Source organism: Oryzias melastigma, linkage group LG8 (genome assembly GCF_002922805.2).
Source record: "Oryzias melastigma strain HK-1 linkage group LG8, ASM292280v2, whole genome shotgun sequence".
NCBI classification, from domain to species: domain Eukaryota; kingdom Metazoa; phylum Chordata; class Actinopteri; order Beloniformes; family Adrianichthyidae; genus Oryzias; species Oryzias melastigma.
This window is the reverse complement of record NC_050519.1, coordinates 204,512-222,525: the sequence shown is the minus strand read 5'-3', so window position 1 is coordinate 222,525 and position 18,014 is coordinate 204,512. Positions and strand designations below refer to the sequence as shown.

The 18,014-nt window shown below is 41.8% G+C and overlaps 2 protein-coding genes, 1 long non-coding RNA gene and 1 other non-coding gene across 10 annotated transcripts; 1 reads left to right on the top strand and 3 right to left on the bottom strand.

Annotated features, from left to right (window-relative positions):
* Nucleotides 1-480: 480 nt before the first annotated feature.
* On the bottom strand, nt 481-5,437 carry LOC112146619 (5-hydroxytryptamine receptor 3A). Its single transcript, XM_024272521.2, has 10 exons — nt 4,585-5,437; nt 4,331-4,497; nt 4,098-4,261; nt 3,888-3,932; nt 3,703-3,812; nt 1,885-2,057; nt 1,653-1,813; nt 1,376-1,586; nt 1,159-1,305; nt 481-1,048 (listed from the first exon to the last, which is right to left on the bottom strand). Exons 2-10 carry the CDS (start codon nt 4,365-4,367, stop codon nt 789-791), a joined length of 1,308 nt encoding a protein of 435 aa, XP_024128289.1. The 5' UTR covers nt 4,368-4,497; nt 4,585-5,437; the 3' UTR covers nt 481-788.
* Nucleotides 5,438-5,632: 195 nt separating this feature from the next.
* Nucleotides 5,633-17,988, bottom strand: tsen54 (TSEN54 tRNA splicing endonuclease subunit). 3 transcript variants are annotated; one of them, XM_024272675.2, is made up of 13 exons: nt 17,970-17,988; nt 12,412-12,508; nt 11,173-11,331; nt 8,968-9,031; nt 8,808-8,891; nt 8,641-8,739; nt 7,930-7,982; nt 7,719-7,826; nt 7,259-7,646; nt 7,050-7,185; nt 6,914-6,974; nt 6,258-6,371; nt 5,633-6,006 (listed from the first exon to the last, which is right to left on the bottom strand). In XM_024272675.2, exons 2-13 carry the CDS (start codon nt 12,501-12,503, stop codon nt 5,856-5,858), a joined length of 1,509 nt encoding a protein of 502 aa, XP_024128443.1. In that variant the 5' UTR covers nt 12,504-12,508; nt 17,970-17,988; the 3' UTR covers nt 5,633-5,855. The 3 variants fall into 3 exon arrangements, with proteins under 3 accessions (XP_024128443.1, XP_024128441.1, XP_036068973.1); XM_024272673.2 differs by lacking the exon at nt 17,970-17,988 and adding an exon at nt 13,462-13,756; XM_036213080.1 differs by lacking the exons at nt 5,633-6,006; nt 17,970-17,988 and adding exons at nt 6,013-6,157; nt 13,462-13,580.
* On the top strand, nt 12,481-16,728 carry LOC112146707. Of its 5 annotated transcripts, none has more exons than XR_002919306.2 (3): nt 12,481-12,605; nt 13,970-14,135; nt 15,495-16,728. It is a non-coding gene; the product is annotated as an uncharacterized LOC112146707 (long non-coding RNA). The 5 variants fall into 5 exon arrangements; XR_002919305.2 differs by having other exon boundaries at nt 12,507-12,622; XR_004948287.1 differs by lacking the exon at nt 12,481-12,605 and adding an exon at nt 13,602-13,686.
* On the bottom strand, nt 13,589-13,660 carry trnat-cgu. Its single transcript has one exon. It is a non-coding gene; the product is annotated as a tRNA-Thr (tRNA).
* Nucleotides 17,989-18,014: the final 26 nt, after the last annotated feature.

Sequence of the window (18,014 nt, the reverse complement as noted above, 5' to 3'; positions counted from 1 at the left end):
ATTTTATAGAGATTAAGTATAAAACCACAATGACCTTTGACCTCAGGAAGACTCAGGTCACACGCCGCTCGCCGCTTTAACTTTCTTTTTATTTCAACACTATTAATGCACATTTTAAATTTGATCTCTTTTAATGTTTTGCAGGAATATATAGATTTCTTCATTTATCTTTGTTTGTCATTTTTGAACTCCACTTTTCCAAAGTGTAAAATAGAATTATAGAATAGATTTATTCATTGGAATATATGCTAGTGGTAAAAGCCCCAAAAGAGCAAAACATGGTTCTTTTAATCACTTTATTTAGATTTTTTAATAAATATTTTAATTCATTGTAAAGTCTTTAGTTTACATGAGTCTGTTTAATATATTTACCTTTTAATGTTTTTATTGGTTTTCTTTGAGTTTACATCCTACACATCACCTTTGTTGTATTTTTAACTATATTTTCCATCTTTTGGATTTAACTTTTCACTTTTCGTCTTTTTTTTCTAATTTTTTCTAATTTTTATGACTTTTTAAAAGAAATTATTATGGCTTTTTTCAGTTTTAAATAAAAGTTCTTTTCCTGTTTGTCTTGATGGTCACTGAGGTTTCTGCCTCTTCATTTTTTTGAATAATGTTTAAACTTTTTTTATTGTCTCTAAAATAACACATTCAGTGCATAGAGATGTTTTATGGTCATATTTAGGGGGCAGCTTCTAAACTATTAAATCAACAAAACACCTTTAATTTATAATTTCAGATTTAATTAAGAAATATTTCAGCGTCGTTCATCCATAAACCAAAGGTTAACCGTTAATCCAGATGATACAGAAGTATAAGAAAAATATGACCACAACTAAGAAATAAACGAGACCGAAGACGTAGTCTATCATCTTAGCCATCCTCCTGAAGCGTCCTTCCTGTGCGCTCCGTTCCTCCGGACGTCCGGCTTCCTGCGGCGCCGCTCTCACTTCCTCCAGGATCTCTCTCAGAAACTCCTGCAGGTCATCCGGAGGAAGAACCTTTCCCGGTTTGACCTCCGTGTTCTCCAGAACTCCTCCAGGTTCTGAGGGGAACACAAAGAGAAATCTTTAAGTTTAGTGCAGATGTACGGAGCTCAGAAATGTGGTCACTGGGAACGCCGTTAAACAATCTCGTGAAAGACTAAAGCTGAACCTTCATGACTGACGGCTTCCTGCTGAAGGTCTTCAGAGCGCTGACCTTCCTTACAGCAAAAACCATCGATTTGGGGCAGGAATCCCACCAGTATGGCCTCCAGGACGCTGAGCCACACCACGGTGAAGACGGAGACACAGTAGGTGGCTGGAATGAAGGTGCAGAGCTGTTACCGGAGACCGCCTCCAGAGGGCGGGGTCTCTGAGTGGCGGCTCACCGATCATTGGTAACGTGTCTTCGGTTGAGGGCAGGATGTCGTTCAGGATCAGCAGCAGCACGGAGATGGACAGCAGGATGGTCACTTTGAAGCCCAGCTTCTCTCCGCTGGACCCACTGATGAAGAATGACGCCAGATCCAGGATGAGGAGATAGAAGAGCGGCAGGATCAAGTTGATCACGTACAGCATCGGCTTCCTCTGCAGTGAGACCTATAGAAGATCCAGTGAGACACAACCGGCTCCCAGAATTCCAGGCTTTCCCGGACCCGTCTGTACCGTGTATCTGAGCTTGCTGACGCTGATGTTTCCGTTGGAGCGATCAAACAGGGACACCTCCACGTCCTTCAGGTTCCACGCCCCCTGGGTGATCATGAACACGTCGGACAGAGTCGTGATGACGTAGCTGCTCCTGGCTGGGCCCAGTTTCAAAGATCCGGCTGTGGAGACAGAGGAGAACTGTCCGACAAACGTCCATCAGAAACATCGGCCGGGTCTGCGTGTTTGTTACTGTCGTAGCTGGAGGAGGAGAAGGTGATGTTGCAGCGCTGCACGTCAAACGGGAACAGGAAGAGGTTCAGCTGGCAGGTGGAGGTCAGGCGCTGGTGTTTGGTGGTTAGCATCCTACCGCTGGACATCAAGATGAGTAGAGGGTCTTCACGAAGGCTGCCAGAGTCCGAGGCGCTGCAGACGCAAAGGGAGACGAGAGTTTGCTGCTGGTCCGGTTCCCCCAGGTATTCTGCTCATCCAAACACAGGAGGAGGGGGGGCCTGAATACGAGCGGGGTGGTAGATCCCAAGGACCAGCACTGGAACTATTGACTGTACATGTCACAAGGTGTACAAAATCCCTCACAATGGTCAATTATTAACATGTTCTTACTAGGAGTGGGTATTGGCAGTTCTGGCAATATGAAACATATCGCGACACGTGTGTCACGAGATGATACGTATACCGATGTATCCCTGGATAACATCAGACAATATTTCCCAATTTTTTTTAATTATGACTTAAGAATTGTCTGAATATTAATACATTTTTCACAACTTGCAACTGTTTTTCAATGAAATGTTAATTTTATTTTCCAACTGTAATTAATTTTTTTTTTTTTGCCTCTTAGCCATGGATCCCAAGTAAAAGAGATTTCTTCATCTCAGTGGGACTTCCTAGTTTAATAAAGGTTAATAAAAATTTAAAATTGTAAACTATATGTTATTTAATGCTCAGTGTATCTCATAAACAGGTCGCTTCTATCCAAGCAAACTCACAGTGGTAATCTTTTGGCAATTTAGGAAATATTAAAGAGAAAAACAAATGTAAGACTGAACTACATGTTTGCTTCTAAAGGGTAATCAAACCCTAAGTCCACTTTTTTTGTCTGTTGATGTCTATAAATGAGGCTTTAGAAGTGCTGTCTGCTGGTCATTGACAAATTCTTGATAAATTAAAATAAAATTGTTTAATTCTTGAAAATATTGTCAAAAACTATCTGTGTGCTGCCCTCTACAGGTTGAATTGAGGTATTACAGTTGAATTTCGTGATTGATCAAACCATGTAAGTTTCAGAAGACTGACGTCATGATCTGCAGCTCCAGTTCTGTTCCCCAGCCCCACCCCTCTGACTGGGTTTTCACATTTCAGCTATGGGTGGAGTTAGACTCCAACTTCCCTATTTGGTCACCCTTTAAATAACTGGAGAGTAATTCCGTGTTGTTCTTTAAGGTTGGACCCAACTGGGGCCAGTGGGAGGAGCCTGGTCACCAGGCGCTCGCCTACAAGCCCCAACCCCAGGCCTGGCTCCAGGGTGGCGCCAATCCAGGCGACGTAACTGGATTTATGATGTTACTACTCATGAAGGGGTTCTGAAGTGGCTCATCAGCCAGGACCTGTCTGCCATGGGAGACCCCACCAGAGGTGGAAGAACATGCGAGCATTCAAATCCCTCCACCACAATAAGGTGGCGGTTTGGAGGGTCCACACCATCACTAGAGGGTGCTGAAGGGACAGTAACGCCAAATCAGAAGGAGAAGCCGTAGGGTAACTCTCATCGCCCACACGAGCAGCTCTTCAGATGACGGGGTCGGCACCGACTCTGAGGGAGGCTGGGTGGACCACACTCAGAACTATGAAGCTATGCTCCTCTCAGAAGTCAGACTGATGCACAGGAGCAGAGTGCTCTACAGTGAAGACCTATGTCTGGTTGAACATTAGATGGAGAAATTATTTCTGAACTACAAACCATCTGAACGCAGGCAGAAGAACAACCTCCTGCGTTCTTCAACACATCATTCAAGATGGAAACAAAATGTCTGTTTCAAAGGTTGCGTACTCCTCATCAATGTCCACATCTGGGTTCCAGACCAGAGACTTTGGGATCGTCACCTTGTCGATCCCACAAAAGTCGGACGGATTCCAGGTCAGGAATTCATTTGTCCAGTGCTGATGAGAAGAAGGATGACAAGCATGAAAACCGATAAAACGCTAATTCTGGAGATCTTTGCTGGAAAGTCTTACGGTTTCTATCCAGACGTGGCTGGTGACCGTCTGAGACTTCTCATCCTGCAGACAAGCACAAGTTTGAAGCTTATACACTGTAGAGCTTCAATTTACTGAAGAAACACTATTTTTTTAAGGTTTGAGAAGAAATTTAATTAACAACTTCTTGACCTCTGACCTCAGATCTTAAACCTTAATTTGTCGGCTAACGGGTCATGAAAACCTCACCACATCCAGGATGCCGTACATCACCATGTCCAAGGAGACGTCTGTGGTGTGGTTCCAGTTGTGCACAGGTCTCATGACCTGCAGAACTGGACTGGGTGCTGTCAGGTTCAGATACTTCAGCAGACCATAATATGAGCAGTCTGAGAGCCGACTGCCTGAAACACCTGCAAGAAACCAGCTTCAAGAAAAAAACCTCCAAAAAATGAAAGTAGACATTAGGGGTCAGAACTCACCAAAGGAAAGCAAAGCCAGCGTCCAGAGAACCGCCATGGCCGACTGCTTCAGTTTCAGCTTCAGCTTCACCTTTTAAAGAATCCAGATGTTTACAGACGTGCGCCGCACAAAAGTGCAAGATGATCTGTTTAACTGGGCCGTCCAAGTCCACAGAAGGTTCTTTATTCTGAGACAGATGAGCCGACAGTTTCTATTGATGACCTGCAGCTGCAGAGGAAAGTCAACATCTCTGTGAGTGCAGAGTTTACCTCACCTGCTGTCAGTAAAGGCTCCGGAGCGCTTCTGAAAGACGATTCTGAAACACAAACGGGTAATGTAAGCTTTGGATGTGAAGCGCTTTGTTCAACCTGAGTTCATAAATACAGGTGATTGATTGACCTGAAACATAGAACTGAATAATGTTACTTAGAACACACACCTGAGACGCTAGGGGGGAAAAAAACGCTCAAGAGAAACTTTCTCCAGAAACACACATCTGAAATGATCCTGAAATACACTCCATAAACATGGGTTAGTTGGTTGGTTAGTTGGTTAGTTGGTTAGTTTGTGGGTTGGCTTGTAATAAATGGGTTGGTTGTTTTTTATTTTTGTTATTTGGTGAGTTTGTTGGTTAGTTTGTAAGTTGGTTGGTAAGTTGGTTAGTCGGTGGGTTGATTGTTTGGTTGATTGGTTAGTTGGTTTGCTGGTTAGTTGGTGATTTCTTGGTTAGTTGTTGGGTGGGTTGGTTTATTGTTTAGCTGGTGAGTTGGTTGATTAGTTGGTTGGTGGGTTGGGTTATAATAAATGGGTTAGTTGGTGAGTTAGTTGGTTGTTGAGTGAGTTAGTAGGTTGGTTAGTTAGTTAGTGGGTCCTCTTGTTATTATTGGGTTGGCTTTCATACACCTAGGTGAGTGACCAATAGTGGGACTTTAAAAATTAATAGTTTTAAAGTGCAGTTTAAGAATGTTCAATAAATGTTTATCCTGTTCGGCCTCAGGTGTGTTTGGATTTTGGCTCCTTGTGCGGTTGAGTTTGACACCTCTGGTTTAGGGACACAGGAGGACCCTGAAGTCTGGGATGAGAGAAAACATCTTTTTTCTTTTGTTTTCTCTGAAACATGACCGACTTGTGTGCAAATTCAGCTCATGTGGCTTCAACATGTTTAACCCTTGTAGTGCCATCTCCTGGTAGACATTTAGATGCCAGACGGATTCTGTTGTTTATTCAGGGAGTTGGAACCAGAATTCTCAGAAACAAAGTCAGTTTGAGGTCAAAGGATTTAATGTAGGTCGACAGAAACCAAAGCTCATTGGCTGCACAGGTACCAGAGTAAATTCACTCTTTATTTGCTTAAATCCAAACCCGAATGTAAACATTTCCTTTATTTTCTTACAGGGTGTAATACAAACATGATGGATGTGACAAATGTCTGTTCGCTCAATAGACAAATAAATATAGTTCCAGTGCAAACAGAGTTTATTTCCACCTTCGAATCAGCGCTTTGAGCTTCATCAACCAACCAGCCGCCTCCTGCACACAGGTGAGTCAGGGGTGAACGTCCTGGGGCAGCTGGAAGTCCTTGAAGGTGTAAAAGGAGATGTCTCCGTAGTCCACCACGGCGAAGACGACGGGGACGTCTCCGCTCTGGGAGGCCAGCTGCTTGATGACCCGCAGGTCCGGCACCGGGCCGTGGAAGCTGAGGAGCAGCAGAGAGGCGGTCAGCGCTGCAGAAGGTTCTGAGGACGAGCGGTTAGACCAGGAACGAGGTCTGCAGGAACTGCTGAGTCAGCTTTACTTAAGGATTTTAACACAAATCCTAAACTTCAGAGTTTGATCTGGAGGAAACGCTGATCAGAGAAGGAAGGATTCATCAATCAGAGATCAACCAAAATGCGAGGGGGCGTGGCTTCCTCCTAAAGGTCACAGCTGCTGTACGCCGATGCTTACCTGCACACGCACATGCGCGCGTACGGCCTGCCCGGTTTGCTCTTCTTGAAATCAGCCGCCGAGTCTGGCTGGTAAACGTTGAAGCTGATCCTCCATGGGTCAGAACCGCTTAACCTGAGCGGACCACAGAAGGAAAATCTGTTTCTCCAGAACCCGGTCAGTCTCTGCTGCAGACGCTCAGAAATTCATCCCGCCATTTTCCTCACAGTTTATCCTGTTTGTCTTAGCCCCGCCCACATGTCGATCTGGCAACGGACGTGTTCAGGATGAAGTAAGTTATTTAAATCGACAGATCCGCGTCTGAGATCTCCAGAACCTCCAGGAGCCAGAGGGACAGCTGTGCGGATCTACAGAACCTGCACCTTCCCTTAGCCCCGCCCACATCATTAGCATTGAGATTTTGTGCTGGTGTGACAGCTGGACAGACTTTAGTGAACCTCGTTATGATGGTTCATGAACAGTTGGGGTTTAATAAAGCTGAAACACTTGTGGAACAGAACGCCGCGGCGACACAGCGAGGGGCGGAGTCAAGGAACATTTTTGTCTGCTGAATTTTGTGTATTAAATAATCTGGTTATTAGAGTGAATAATTGAATGCTTGTTAACAATAACTGAACAAATGGAAACTGTGGGATGTTTGTGACTGAAACACATACCTGGACGCTCCGTCCAGCAGGTGAGACGGTTTGATGACCCGGATCTTCTCCAGCAGCTCCGCTGCAGGCAGGAGCAGACGCACGTCAGCCTCAGAACAGAACGCATCACATGACCTTCAAGAGCAGAGCCGCTCACCTGTGGTGACGGGCTGGGCCGGGTCATGTAAGGGCGTGACCTCGCCGCTCCACAGGTGAGCCGGTCGGCCCTGATGCTCCGCCCCTCGCCTCTCCAGGAGCTCCTGATACTCCACCCAGTTTCTGCACCGCTGAACCTGAGAGACAGAGGGAATCGCTCAGACTGGAAGCACAGCAGGAGGACCATGTGAGAAAGGGGCGGAGACAAACCTCCCTGCTCCACTCCTGCATGCGCCTGGACTGGAGCTCCTCCCTCCTCTGCTCCCGCGCAGACTCTCTGACCCTCCGCAGGTTGACCTTCTGCCTCCAGGACGCCACGTCACACACGCCCACGCTCAGGCCTCCGGGCAGCAGGGCGGGGTCCGGCGGCGCCACGAGGCCCTCCCCGGAGCCCAGGTCCGGGAAAGCGATCCCGCTGAAGTCCCAGCGCGAGGGGGCGGAGCTGTGAGTCTGTTTTGGATCCACGTGCTGCTCAGACGTCCACCACGACCTGCCCTCGCCTGCAGAGGTCCCGGGGTCGTTCTCCTCCGCCGGCGCTGGCTGGCGCTCGGAGCTGACCTGCTCCTCCTCCATGTCCTCCTCCTGAGCGTGCTCGCTGCTGCAGACGGTGGAGAAACGGCGTGGAACACCTGCTGATCAATTCCTTCCCTGCTTTCAGGCTGAGGCTCACCTGCAGGTCTGCGTGGGGCTGGAGCTCCGCCTCCTCTTCAGCGCCCGTCCTGCTCTGCCCCGGGACAGAGGGAGGTTCAGCTGCCGGGCGTACGGTGACGGCTCGGCGCTGCGAGAAGCAAACCCACCAGTCAGACTCATCAAGTCTGCAAGAATCTGGAGGCGGAGCCTCACTTCTACCTGCAGCTCCTCCACAGCTCAGGTGTTCTTACCTGGGATCAAACCTGTGCACCACGTAGCCGAGCCTCTTCAGATGCCCAAACACCTGTGAGCAGACAGAAGAGCGCTTAGAGCACGAGTCAAAGTCACGGCCCGGGGGCCGGATCCGGCCCTCCGGGTAATTCTATCCGGCCCTCCAGATCATTTTATTTTATTATTAATGACCCGATGTTATCTTGTGTTTATTTTTCTGACTTATTTAATTTTGACAAAATGTATTTTTATGGAGAGTAAAATATTGAAAGTTATTTAAGGTTTAAGTTGATTTATTCTTGAATAATATTCCTGCCTTTTATTATTCATAATTATGTTAGAAAGTTGCGATTTTAAAGTTTTAAAAACTGTCATTCTGCAAGATTTTTTGACTATTTTGGGATTTACTAAGAATTTTTTAGGCTATTTTGGAGTTTTGCTAATATTTTAGCTACATGCTATCAATTTCAGCATCTTCAGCGGTCAAATTCAGCTTCCAGCATTCACACTAGCATTATCACTGATAATGTTATATATCTAGTTCATAATTATGTTAAAAAGTTACGGTTTTAAAGTTTCAAGAATGTATTTTTAGAGTGTTCAGTAAACGTTTATCCTGTTCAACCTCAGGTGTATTTTGGATTTTGGCCCCTGTCTGATTGAGTTTGACCCCCCTGGATTGGATGGAGTTGCAGAGCCTGAGCTGTGTGGAGCCGGTCGCCGCGGCGCACCTGAAACTGCTGCAGCGTCACGGCGTCCGCAGACAGGAACATCTCGTACCCGTCCTGGATGGAGATGGGCAGGTCCTCGTGGAAGATCTGCACGCTCCCCTGCTCACACACAGACCAGCTCATCCACCTGTTGGGGAAACGCACCTGAACCAACAGCTTCCACTCACACACTCCATCAGGTACAGCGCCTCTTCAGGGAGCAGGTACTGCCGTCCGTCTGCAGAGAAGCCCATCGTCTGCCAGAACTTCCCCTGCAAACAGCAGACAGGAGCAGCTGGCAGACGGCAGGAGGAAGGCCTCAGACCGTCTGCAGGGAGGAGCACTCACAGCAGGAGACTGCAGCTCCACCAGCCGCCGGCGGGGCATCCACACACCTTTCACCAGGTTTCCTCTGCAGACAGACGAGAGGAGAGGGACACTGATCCACAGGCAGCTCGATTCTGACACTCAAAATCACGGATATTTAACTTCAGCTCAAAACTCAAAACATTCCACCTTAAATCAGCCCTTAAAGAGGAGATGAGATCATGAAAGAGGGAGGAGTTTGTATCAGACAGTCACAACTTCAACCAGAACCGAATCCTGAATCATCAGGACAGGACGGTTCTGGATTCTGGTAAGTCTCCTAAACCTTCATGGTGCTGCACCGTCGCCCCCTGCTGGCCGTCAAACTCTCTGCACGTTTGACTTCAATAACTTCCACTTCAGCTGCTCCTGATGGAACACCTGCGTGTTCTCCTGCTGAGCAGCGCTTCTGTTAGGAAAAAATGTACTCTGAACGTGTTTTTAGGGCCAGGAATCGATTTAAAAAAATTAACTAATTAATCACAAATCTGGGAAAAATGGATCGTGATTAATCAACATTGATTTTTTTTTTTGTTTTTGTTCCAGCCGCTTATTATCTGCACATAATCATAATATGAATTTATATGCAAAATTGTATAATAAGAGAATTTATTTTTAAGCCTTTAAGGGCCTAAAACCTTTGAATTTTCTGCCTGCTGCTTGTTTGGTATCATTTTAACCAGCTCAACCTCTCCTATGTGAGACTACCTTTATTTTATCGTTTTCTATGTTCTATTCACACACTGGACATAAAATCATGCAAAAACTGAAAATTCCATCTGGAAAAATGGGATTCATTTTGCTTTGGAACCCCTAAAAATGTTTAACAAACTGTTTTTACAACATAAAAAAGAAAGTTTTAGTTGTAATTTCATAAAAACAACAAGAATCAAATTTGTCAACAAACTACTCAAAATGTTTTTGAATGAAAATCCAAAAATCCAGGCTAAAGTCACAGCAGGCAGCCAAAAAATAAGATTTTTTTCTCATGAATTTTCTTTATTGTGTTTATGAAAAATAATCTTTTTGGGGAGAATTTCGATCAGCTGGATTTCAGGTCGACTCAACTGGAATCTATTCGGGTGGGGGCGTGTCTGTCCATTCTGAGCTGTTCGCCTCCCACGACGTCGGTGGGCGGGACTTTGGCGGAGTTTCCACAATTTTTAGACAACGACAATGTTTGCTATAGCAGTAAATTCATGTCGGCCCCCATCTCAAAATCTAATCATGGTCGGTTTCCTTATTGTTGGATTTCTAATAGGAGACAGCTCTGTTTAGCTCCGCCCCCGATTGCAGGTGTGTTGCTCTACATTACAGCCGTCAGATTGATGTTCATTCTCTGCCTTATTTATTAAAATAAAAGATCGCTTTTGTCCAAAAACTACAAATAAATGTCATATTATCTCTTTCATTTAATAAAATCTCAATCTCAGAAAGTAAAAAAAAAGTTTAAGTTCATTTTAGATGGAGTTTAACTATAATATAGTAGCCATGAATCAAACTGTTGTTTATATATTAAGGTGAATGAAGACTGTTTTGTTTTATTGCAGTATAGTTTGTGGTCATATTGAGCAGGTAATCACCTGGTGGATCACATGTTTGTAGGCGGAGACATTCTTGTTATTCTAACTCACCTGTTGATTTGCACCTGTAAGTTAGAGGGGAGAGGGTGAGCTGGGTTTTTGCTGACCGCCTTTTTTGTTGCATTTTTTTGTGCCTTAGTCATCCTAAGTTGTTTTAAATACCATTTTTGTCATCAATAAAGGTTCAAAGCATGACCCGGTTCAAGTCCCTTTGTTTAGCGTGTCACTCGATAACCGGCCCAGCGTCAGTCTCTGAGCAACTGCGATCTTTGATGTAGTCGCTACATATAATTAGCCTTAAATAATGTTCTATTAATTGTGTTTATTAACGAGTCAACTTTCACAGCCCTAAAAATATTCACCATTTAAGGATCAAATCTTTAACATACTGTAACTTTTCAACACAATCATTCTAGTAGATTCTGAAGGAGAAAAGAGGCGCCGGCCTTTTACCTGTTCCTCAGGTGAGAACCGTAACTTACGGCCTAGTTCTGCCCTTTTTTTTTTTATAAATAAAGCTTGATTTGATTGGTTTTGAATGAAATGACAGCAGCTAGTATTGTGGAGGATCTTCTCAGACTTAGGAAAAGTGGCGTGCACTCACAGACGCTCCACCCTCTCCTCAGAAATGAGGCTCCAGTGTTCATCCAGACTCTGCTGCAGCCGCTGCCTCTGCTCGTCGGAGTCATCCGGGAAGAAGTCCTTCTGTCCTCGGACCGGGATCTTCCGACTGCGGGATCGGGCTGCAAACAGCTCCGAGGGACTGGAGAGGTCAAGAAAACGAGACTCAGCTCTCAGGAGGCAGAATCTAACGCAGCTATTGTGCTCCTATATTTGTTTTATGAGTTGTTATTTTTTAGTAAGACATGTCAGAACAGAGCCAACCTCCTGTATGAAAAGAACATCTGTAATTAAAACGTCAAAACTACGACTTTGTTAAAGAGAAAAAAAACACAAATGTCTCTTTGCAAGAATTATTCAGTCAAAGTTTGACAGTTCTTGATCCAGTTCAAGGTTGTAAAGTCCAATAAATGTATTTAAATGGACCTAAAGTCAGTTGTGAACAACCAAAAGCTAAAAAAAATGTCAGATTATCTCAAACTAAAAACTGTGTTTAAGTTCAGAAAAGATAAAAAGATGAGATATTTTAATGTTTCTGTGCATTGGAGGACGATCTGTTCCAGCTGGAATAAAAGAATAGAAACTATTTTAGTCTACAAATGAACTCTAGGATTCCTTTTTCTAACTTGGTTTGTTTGTTTGTGCAGTTTGTTTAAACGTAAAACAAGACTTATATGTTGAACACTTATGACACTTGCAAACCTAAAAAGATTCTGTAGAAAATCAACCTAAAGTTTATTTTTTCTGAGTCTGAACTTTCACAGAAAAAGCAAAATCAGCTCAAAATGCAAAGAAAATACAAACCAAATATAAAGATTAAGATTGTAAAAATAATAATAATAAAAATTAGCATTTATTTATGGGACAGATATTTTAATTATATATAACTTGATGATTTATCATTTAAAAAAACTTAAAAAGTACTGTATAAAATCCAGTCATTTTCATAGTTGTGACTAACGTAAAACTGGATTTAAAGGTAAGTCAATAAATGAGTTAAACGGTAAATTATGATCTGAAATATTGTGTCAAACAGAATGGGAGAGTAAATAGATGTTTTAACTTGTGAACTGATTGTTTTTTATCTTTCTGAAAATGTTAAACCTTTCGCGTGTCGTAGATTTAGTTAAAGTCATCATGATGTGAAGAAACGCAGCAATAAACAGAAAATAAACACAAATTCAAGCTAAAAACGGAGCCGCTCGGTTTGACTTCAGCGAACCTGAGAACTTCGTTGTAGAAATCCTCGCGCGCTGCCTTGTTTAGGTCCGCCATGTTGCTTCCGGCTGCAGCTGCACTCCTCCGCCGGGTCATAGCGCCTGTCAGTCACGCAGGATGCAAATTTCAACAGTAGTATAAACCTGCAGACCCGGAGACCGCCAACAACGCTCTCAGGACCGCATTCCGGGCCTGCAGGTACACCCCTCTCAATGGTAAAATGTGAAAGTTATTTTGAGTCATAATTCAAAGTCTTGCGATTTTCAATTGACAATTCAATTTGCAATTCAGGCTTGGAATATGAAAATACATTTGAAAATGTAGAATTCAACATCAAAATGTACAATTCAATTTGACAATTAAAAGACGCATTAAATAAAAACAAAATCAACTGGATTTTAAATTTAAATACATTGCATGATCAAAGTGCAAAATTGAATTGTCAATTGAGAATTGCATGTTGATTTGTTTTTTAACTCAAAAAACTTCCAAAGTAAACAGCAGGAGGCACTGAAACGTAAAAAGAACGAAATCTTAGAAAACAAGCACAAGGTGAAACATTTTACCATCCAATACAAGAACTTGTTGAAAAAAATCACAAATTGGAATCCTATTAAATAGAAAAAAATGTTTATCTCACACATTTTTCAAACATTATAACATGTCTTTATCTCAGCTCTATTAAATATCTAGAGACAAAAAATATGAAGATTGTTTCAATATTTTCTAAATTGTAATTTAATACACAGTACTTAACATGTTTAACAGTTTTGGATCTAACAAAAGAAAACTTATTTTTATTCAAAGAATACTTTCTTATTTATAACTAACAAAACAAAATAATTTCAAAGATTACAAAAATCCCAAAAACAAAACTTAGCATCGGTGGTCTTAAAAAAATAGAAAAAATAGATAAATTTATCTAAAAATATATATCTAAAAAATAGATAAATTAACATTTGAAAAAATATAGGTATTTATTTCTCTCTCAGGCAAACACAAAGTAATCTGAGTAGTTTGAGATCTCAGAACTCTTGTTTATTGAAAAACGTACCCATGCAGCCATGAAATATGAATAACTCTTTATGTTCTGATGTATTTGAACACTTGAGATAATAAATGAATAATTTTATCGGCATGCAAGGCACCCAAAAGGCTGAATCCATTACCAACGTATCAACAGGCACGGACGGGGTTCGAACCCGCGATCTTCGGTTTACGAGACCGACGCCTTACCACTTGGCCACCGCGCCTGCCATGGAAACCCACCGACAGTTTTGTACTCGTACCATTCAGAAAATCCGAATAACTGGTTATAATTCGTTATGTTATCGTGAAGAATCCAGTGTTTGTACGAAGAGGTTTTACATTTACATTTTACAAATTACTAGCTTACTTAGTAAAACTGTTTTTTCGCTTGAAACTAACGACAAACATATTTGTTAAATACCACAACTATTTAATGCTTTGTTCAATTTATATTATTGTTACCAGAATTATTTTCTTTGTTTTGTTTGTTTTGTAAACTAAGAAATATATATATATATTTTTTTTTTCCAAAGATTCGACACGACGATGATGACGAGCTGAGACCCGGAAGTAGATGAATCCCTGCGGCTTGGATTACAGTCTTTTGGCCGGAACATTTTAAAAATGTGATGACAGTCGCACGAGCGCAGGCACGCGCGTGAGATTCTGGAGGTTTGTGCTTCTAAGGCCTCTGCAGGAGTAAGTATTTGATTTCCCTCAGAAGAAAGCCACGGCTGTGATGCTAGCTACATGTTCACATGTTAGCATGCTGGTGGAAAAACAAATGTTTGGTTGTAGAACATCGACTCTGCTCTTCTGTCAGGAGTCAGTTATCGTAATGACACTTATTTACGGTTCATCGAGGGACATTTACCGAACTTTAGGAATCGAAACACGAAAAAACCCCGAAAAACCTTATTTATAAAATCAAAAATGGAAGTACAGAAAGCTCTAATAAAATAAATAATCTAATTTGACAACATGCATTATCCGGAATAATGCATAATTTAATGCTTGAGTCAGAAGAAAGACTTTAGAGTGTGTCTCTTCTTTTGCATTAGTAGAAACACATTTCAAGAACCCTCAGTAATTTGAGATGCAGAGTTTGGAAGTATCTAGCTGCTTATAGATGCATAAACTTAATAAACTTATGAGGTAGAAGAGGTGCTGGTGAAAACATGTGATCTCATTATTACGGATCGACAGGGACAGATTTATACATTCCGTTTAAGTCACTCCAATCAGATTTTCATCTGTTCTCAGAGTTACCACCAATGGTCTTTTCATTAAAGCCAAAATCTAATTCACCTCTGAGTTGTGGGCGGAGCGGTTGGGGTCGGACAATCCCGCCCCCTTTCCTCTCCCCTTTTTCTGAGAGCTGTCTGTTTACGTGCTCTTCTGCTAGCTTATATCTCCTCACAATGGCGAGTAATATCAGAGCTATCCAGCGTACGGTTCTGATCCAGGTTCCTCCTCAGACGAGGAAAACAAAGACGTTCATGGATCTGTCTGACAGTGGATGCATCAGATTCACAAATACGATCATTTTTTAAAATCATGATTTGAATTAAGAAATGCAATTTAGAGCTTAATTTTCTTTATCAACGGCCTCCTTCAGAAAAATGCCATAAAAACACATTTAAAACCCTTTTCATTGGGGTGGGCCCTTAAGAAACATTTGATTTTGTTTCCACCCACATTTTGTCGAGATTTTAACTGGATCAAAACAAAAGCAAAAACTGAGGTTTGAATGTGGTTCAATTTGCAGACAGAAGTTATTCACTTCAAGTGTTCTTGGAAACAATCAGTGTTAGCTCATTGAATGCGTGTTGACCCGCCTGGATGTGAGTTCTGATTGAATATCTATCATTTTATCACTTTTCACTCAGTCCTGCTGAACAGGAGGAGAGAAAAGAGCTGGAAGCTCTGCGTCAGCTCCAGTGTGTGTTCATTGATTTGGTTGAGTCCAGGACAACATATCAATCCTTTTCTGGATCCCAGGATGAAGTTATTAGATTTATTAAACATTAACAGGTCTATTTGCTGTCTTCCCTGCAGGCCGTAGGGGGGTCTGCAGCTTAGCCCCCGTGCCTCAGTATGCCGCTCGTGGTGGATGCTGTGTGGGCGCTGTGGAGCATTGGAGCTGGGGTCTACGACTACTTCCACACCAGCGCCATGGAGGAGAGGATACACACTCTGGAGAACGTCCTCTCCATCCACCAGTTTGTCATCGCAGGCCTGTCGGCCGGCCTCATCCTGCTCATGACCTACATCCTCTGGAGAAAACACTGAAACACTGTCATCAGTCTGATCCTTCCGGATCGAAATGATCTGAGAGGCCGAGGAGCCGACAGCTCCAGAGACCAGGAGCTTTGCTAACACTTCCAGAGAAATGTCTGTTTTAGATTTCAAAGTAGACAGAAGCCCTAAACCACAAACAGGGGTGGCTCTGAAAAACTTTATTGACACATCAGTCTGGTGTGTTATCACATGAGGCGATGATAACCGTTCTTAAGAGCAAAACATTTCCATCTCCGAAGGGATTAAATCACTTTTCTTCTGCTGTTTTCATTTGAAGTTTATAAACGGGTTTTTATAACCTTAAAAAGGCTTTATTATATTTGATGGTTATTTTATCTAAAAACTGACACTAAAACGTGAGTTTTTTTCTGGAACCTGATGGATTAACAGTGGGATATAGGATCCTATGAAATGTTAAAATCAGGTTTTCTAATCAACATTTAGCCTCCTGATTGCCAAAAAAATGTTCAGTCATTTTTTTTTAATCCACCAAAAACTATAATTCTCAGAGCCCCACCCTTTCACATTAGGTATCACTGGAAGCCCCAAAAGTCCTTCGTAGAAACTAAAATGAATTAATTGAGTAATGTGGGAGATTTTCTGGTTATAACACATTTACAGTGCTGACGTCTAACTGAAGTGCTGGATGCTGAAACAGCACAAACTGCTGCTTTATCAGGCTTTATGATCTAATGTGTCAGAGATGCTGAGATAAGGATGTTGGAAAGAAGTTCATCTGAACTCTGCTTCTGTGTGGGTTATCAAACCTGAACTAACTTTAAAATGCTTTAAAGACTGTAAGCAGGTCATGCTGTGACTCGTTGATTTATTCCCATGTATTTATTGTTCTGTTTTAAACGTTAGTGTCTGCACGTGTCCTGATGCTTGTGTGACGTCTTACTGAGTCTGAGTTCGTCATTTCTTCATGTTTACTGACGCAGATCTGACTCTGAACTGTGGCTTCTATTAAAGGGAAAAGGACTCGACACAATTCAGTGAACGTTGATTTACTGATGGGAGTTTGAATAAACATTTCAGAAATCTTATGATTGTAGCAAAAGAAGACACTATCAGAGAAGTCAACATTAATATGAATACAGTGGCTGATCATAAAACGCAGTTAGTTTAAAAACTGAGTTCTCACCTCAGTTTTTATTCAGGTTCATCTGTAAGGACATCAATGTGGAAGAAGCTGTTATACTGTCAATGATTTTTTTTTTTACCCCATTTAACTATTTGTATCATATTTGATACACGTAATTCTGAGACCCCTATCTCTTTAGCGTTATCAAAACTTTCCTTAAACCCATTGTATATAAATTGGTCCATGTTTTCTGCCCTGCAGTGCATTATCATTCCACTAGGGGCAGTAGAAGGGCTTTCCCTGCTCCTTTCAAAATGGCTGCCTCGATGACATCTCAAGAACAGTTAGCGGGAAAAAGTTTAGCTAATTTTCAACACTTTAGGTTGAGATTAACTCATTTATTGTTATTCTTTTTTCTAATTTGACTACTTGCTGTATTTAAAAAAAAAAATAATAATAATGTTTCATTTATGATACAGTTCCACCATGTTAAAATGTGTGGATGAAATTTAAGACAATAACTAAATAAGGTCCTTTTATTTCCTGAACAACCTTTTTGGCTTTACAGGGTTAAACGTTTAACGTAAATACACAGTAACTTGAAGTTTATCATCAGGAAGTCAAAGAAAATCAATTTTATTTTCATGCAAAGTGTAAGAAATAATTACTGTGTTTAAAATAACACATTGTTTCAAAAATAATTAAGGAGTTGGTTGCATGAAACAAAGTGTGTTTTTTTCTAATCCAATTTGTCTTAAAACCATAAATTGTGTTTCTTTTTTTGAACGATTGATTGAACATGACAGAGCATGGCTCAATATTCAGTCAATGAACAAAAAACAATTAATAGTTGCTGCCAGAGTGAACAAATATAGAACAACCGATCATTTTTAAAAACATAATAATCATAAAGCTGTTTTATATTATTATTCGTTTTATTTTAAATATCTTTTAAGTTTCTTTTTTTAAGTCTTATATTTGAAATGATATTAACACATTGTAAAACAGTGTGTTAATTCTATTTTATTTTGAAGGTGACCATGAATTCCTAAAGTTTGTTTCTATGGTGACTTCCGCTGCAGTGGGCAATAAATGGGTGAAAGGGGCCCTCCTATTTATAGCAAAGCCAATCAGCGTTCAGAACTCACCGATGGTACGTTGTGATTGGTCCAAGCTTTTAGAAGGCGGAATCT

Excerpts from the sequence above, each read along its gene's own strand:
- LOC112146619 (XM_024272521.2), bottom strand. The coding sequence starts at position 4,367 with ATGGCGGTTCTCTGGACGCTGGCTTTGCTTTCCTTTG. Across the intron at positions 4,262-4,330 it reads GCTGGCTTTGCTTTCCTTTG|GTGTTTCAGGCAGTCGGCTC; the intron begins GTGAGTTCTGAC and ends GGTTTCTTGCAG. Across the intron at positions 1,049-1,158 it reads GGAAGCCGTCAGTCATGAAG|AACCTGGAGGAGTTCTGGAG; the intron begins GTTCAGCTTTAG and ends TGTTCCCCTCAG.
- tsen54 (XM_024272673.2), bottom strand. The coding sequence starts at position 13,573 with ATGGATTCAGCCTTTTGGGTGCCTTGCATGCCGATAAAATTATTCATT. Across the intron at positions 8,892-8,967 it reads TGGAGCTGCAGTCTCCTGCT|GGGAAGTTCTGGCAGACGAT; the intron begins GTGAGTGCTCCT and ends TGCTGTTTGCAG. Across the intron at positions 7,827-7,929 it reads GTGCACAGGTTTGATCCCAG|CGCCGAGCCGTCACCGTACG; the intron begins GTAAGAACACCT and ends TGCTTCTCGCAG.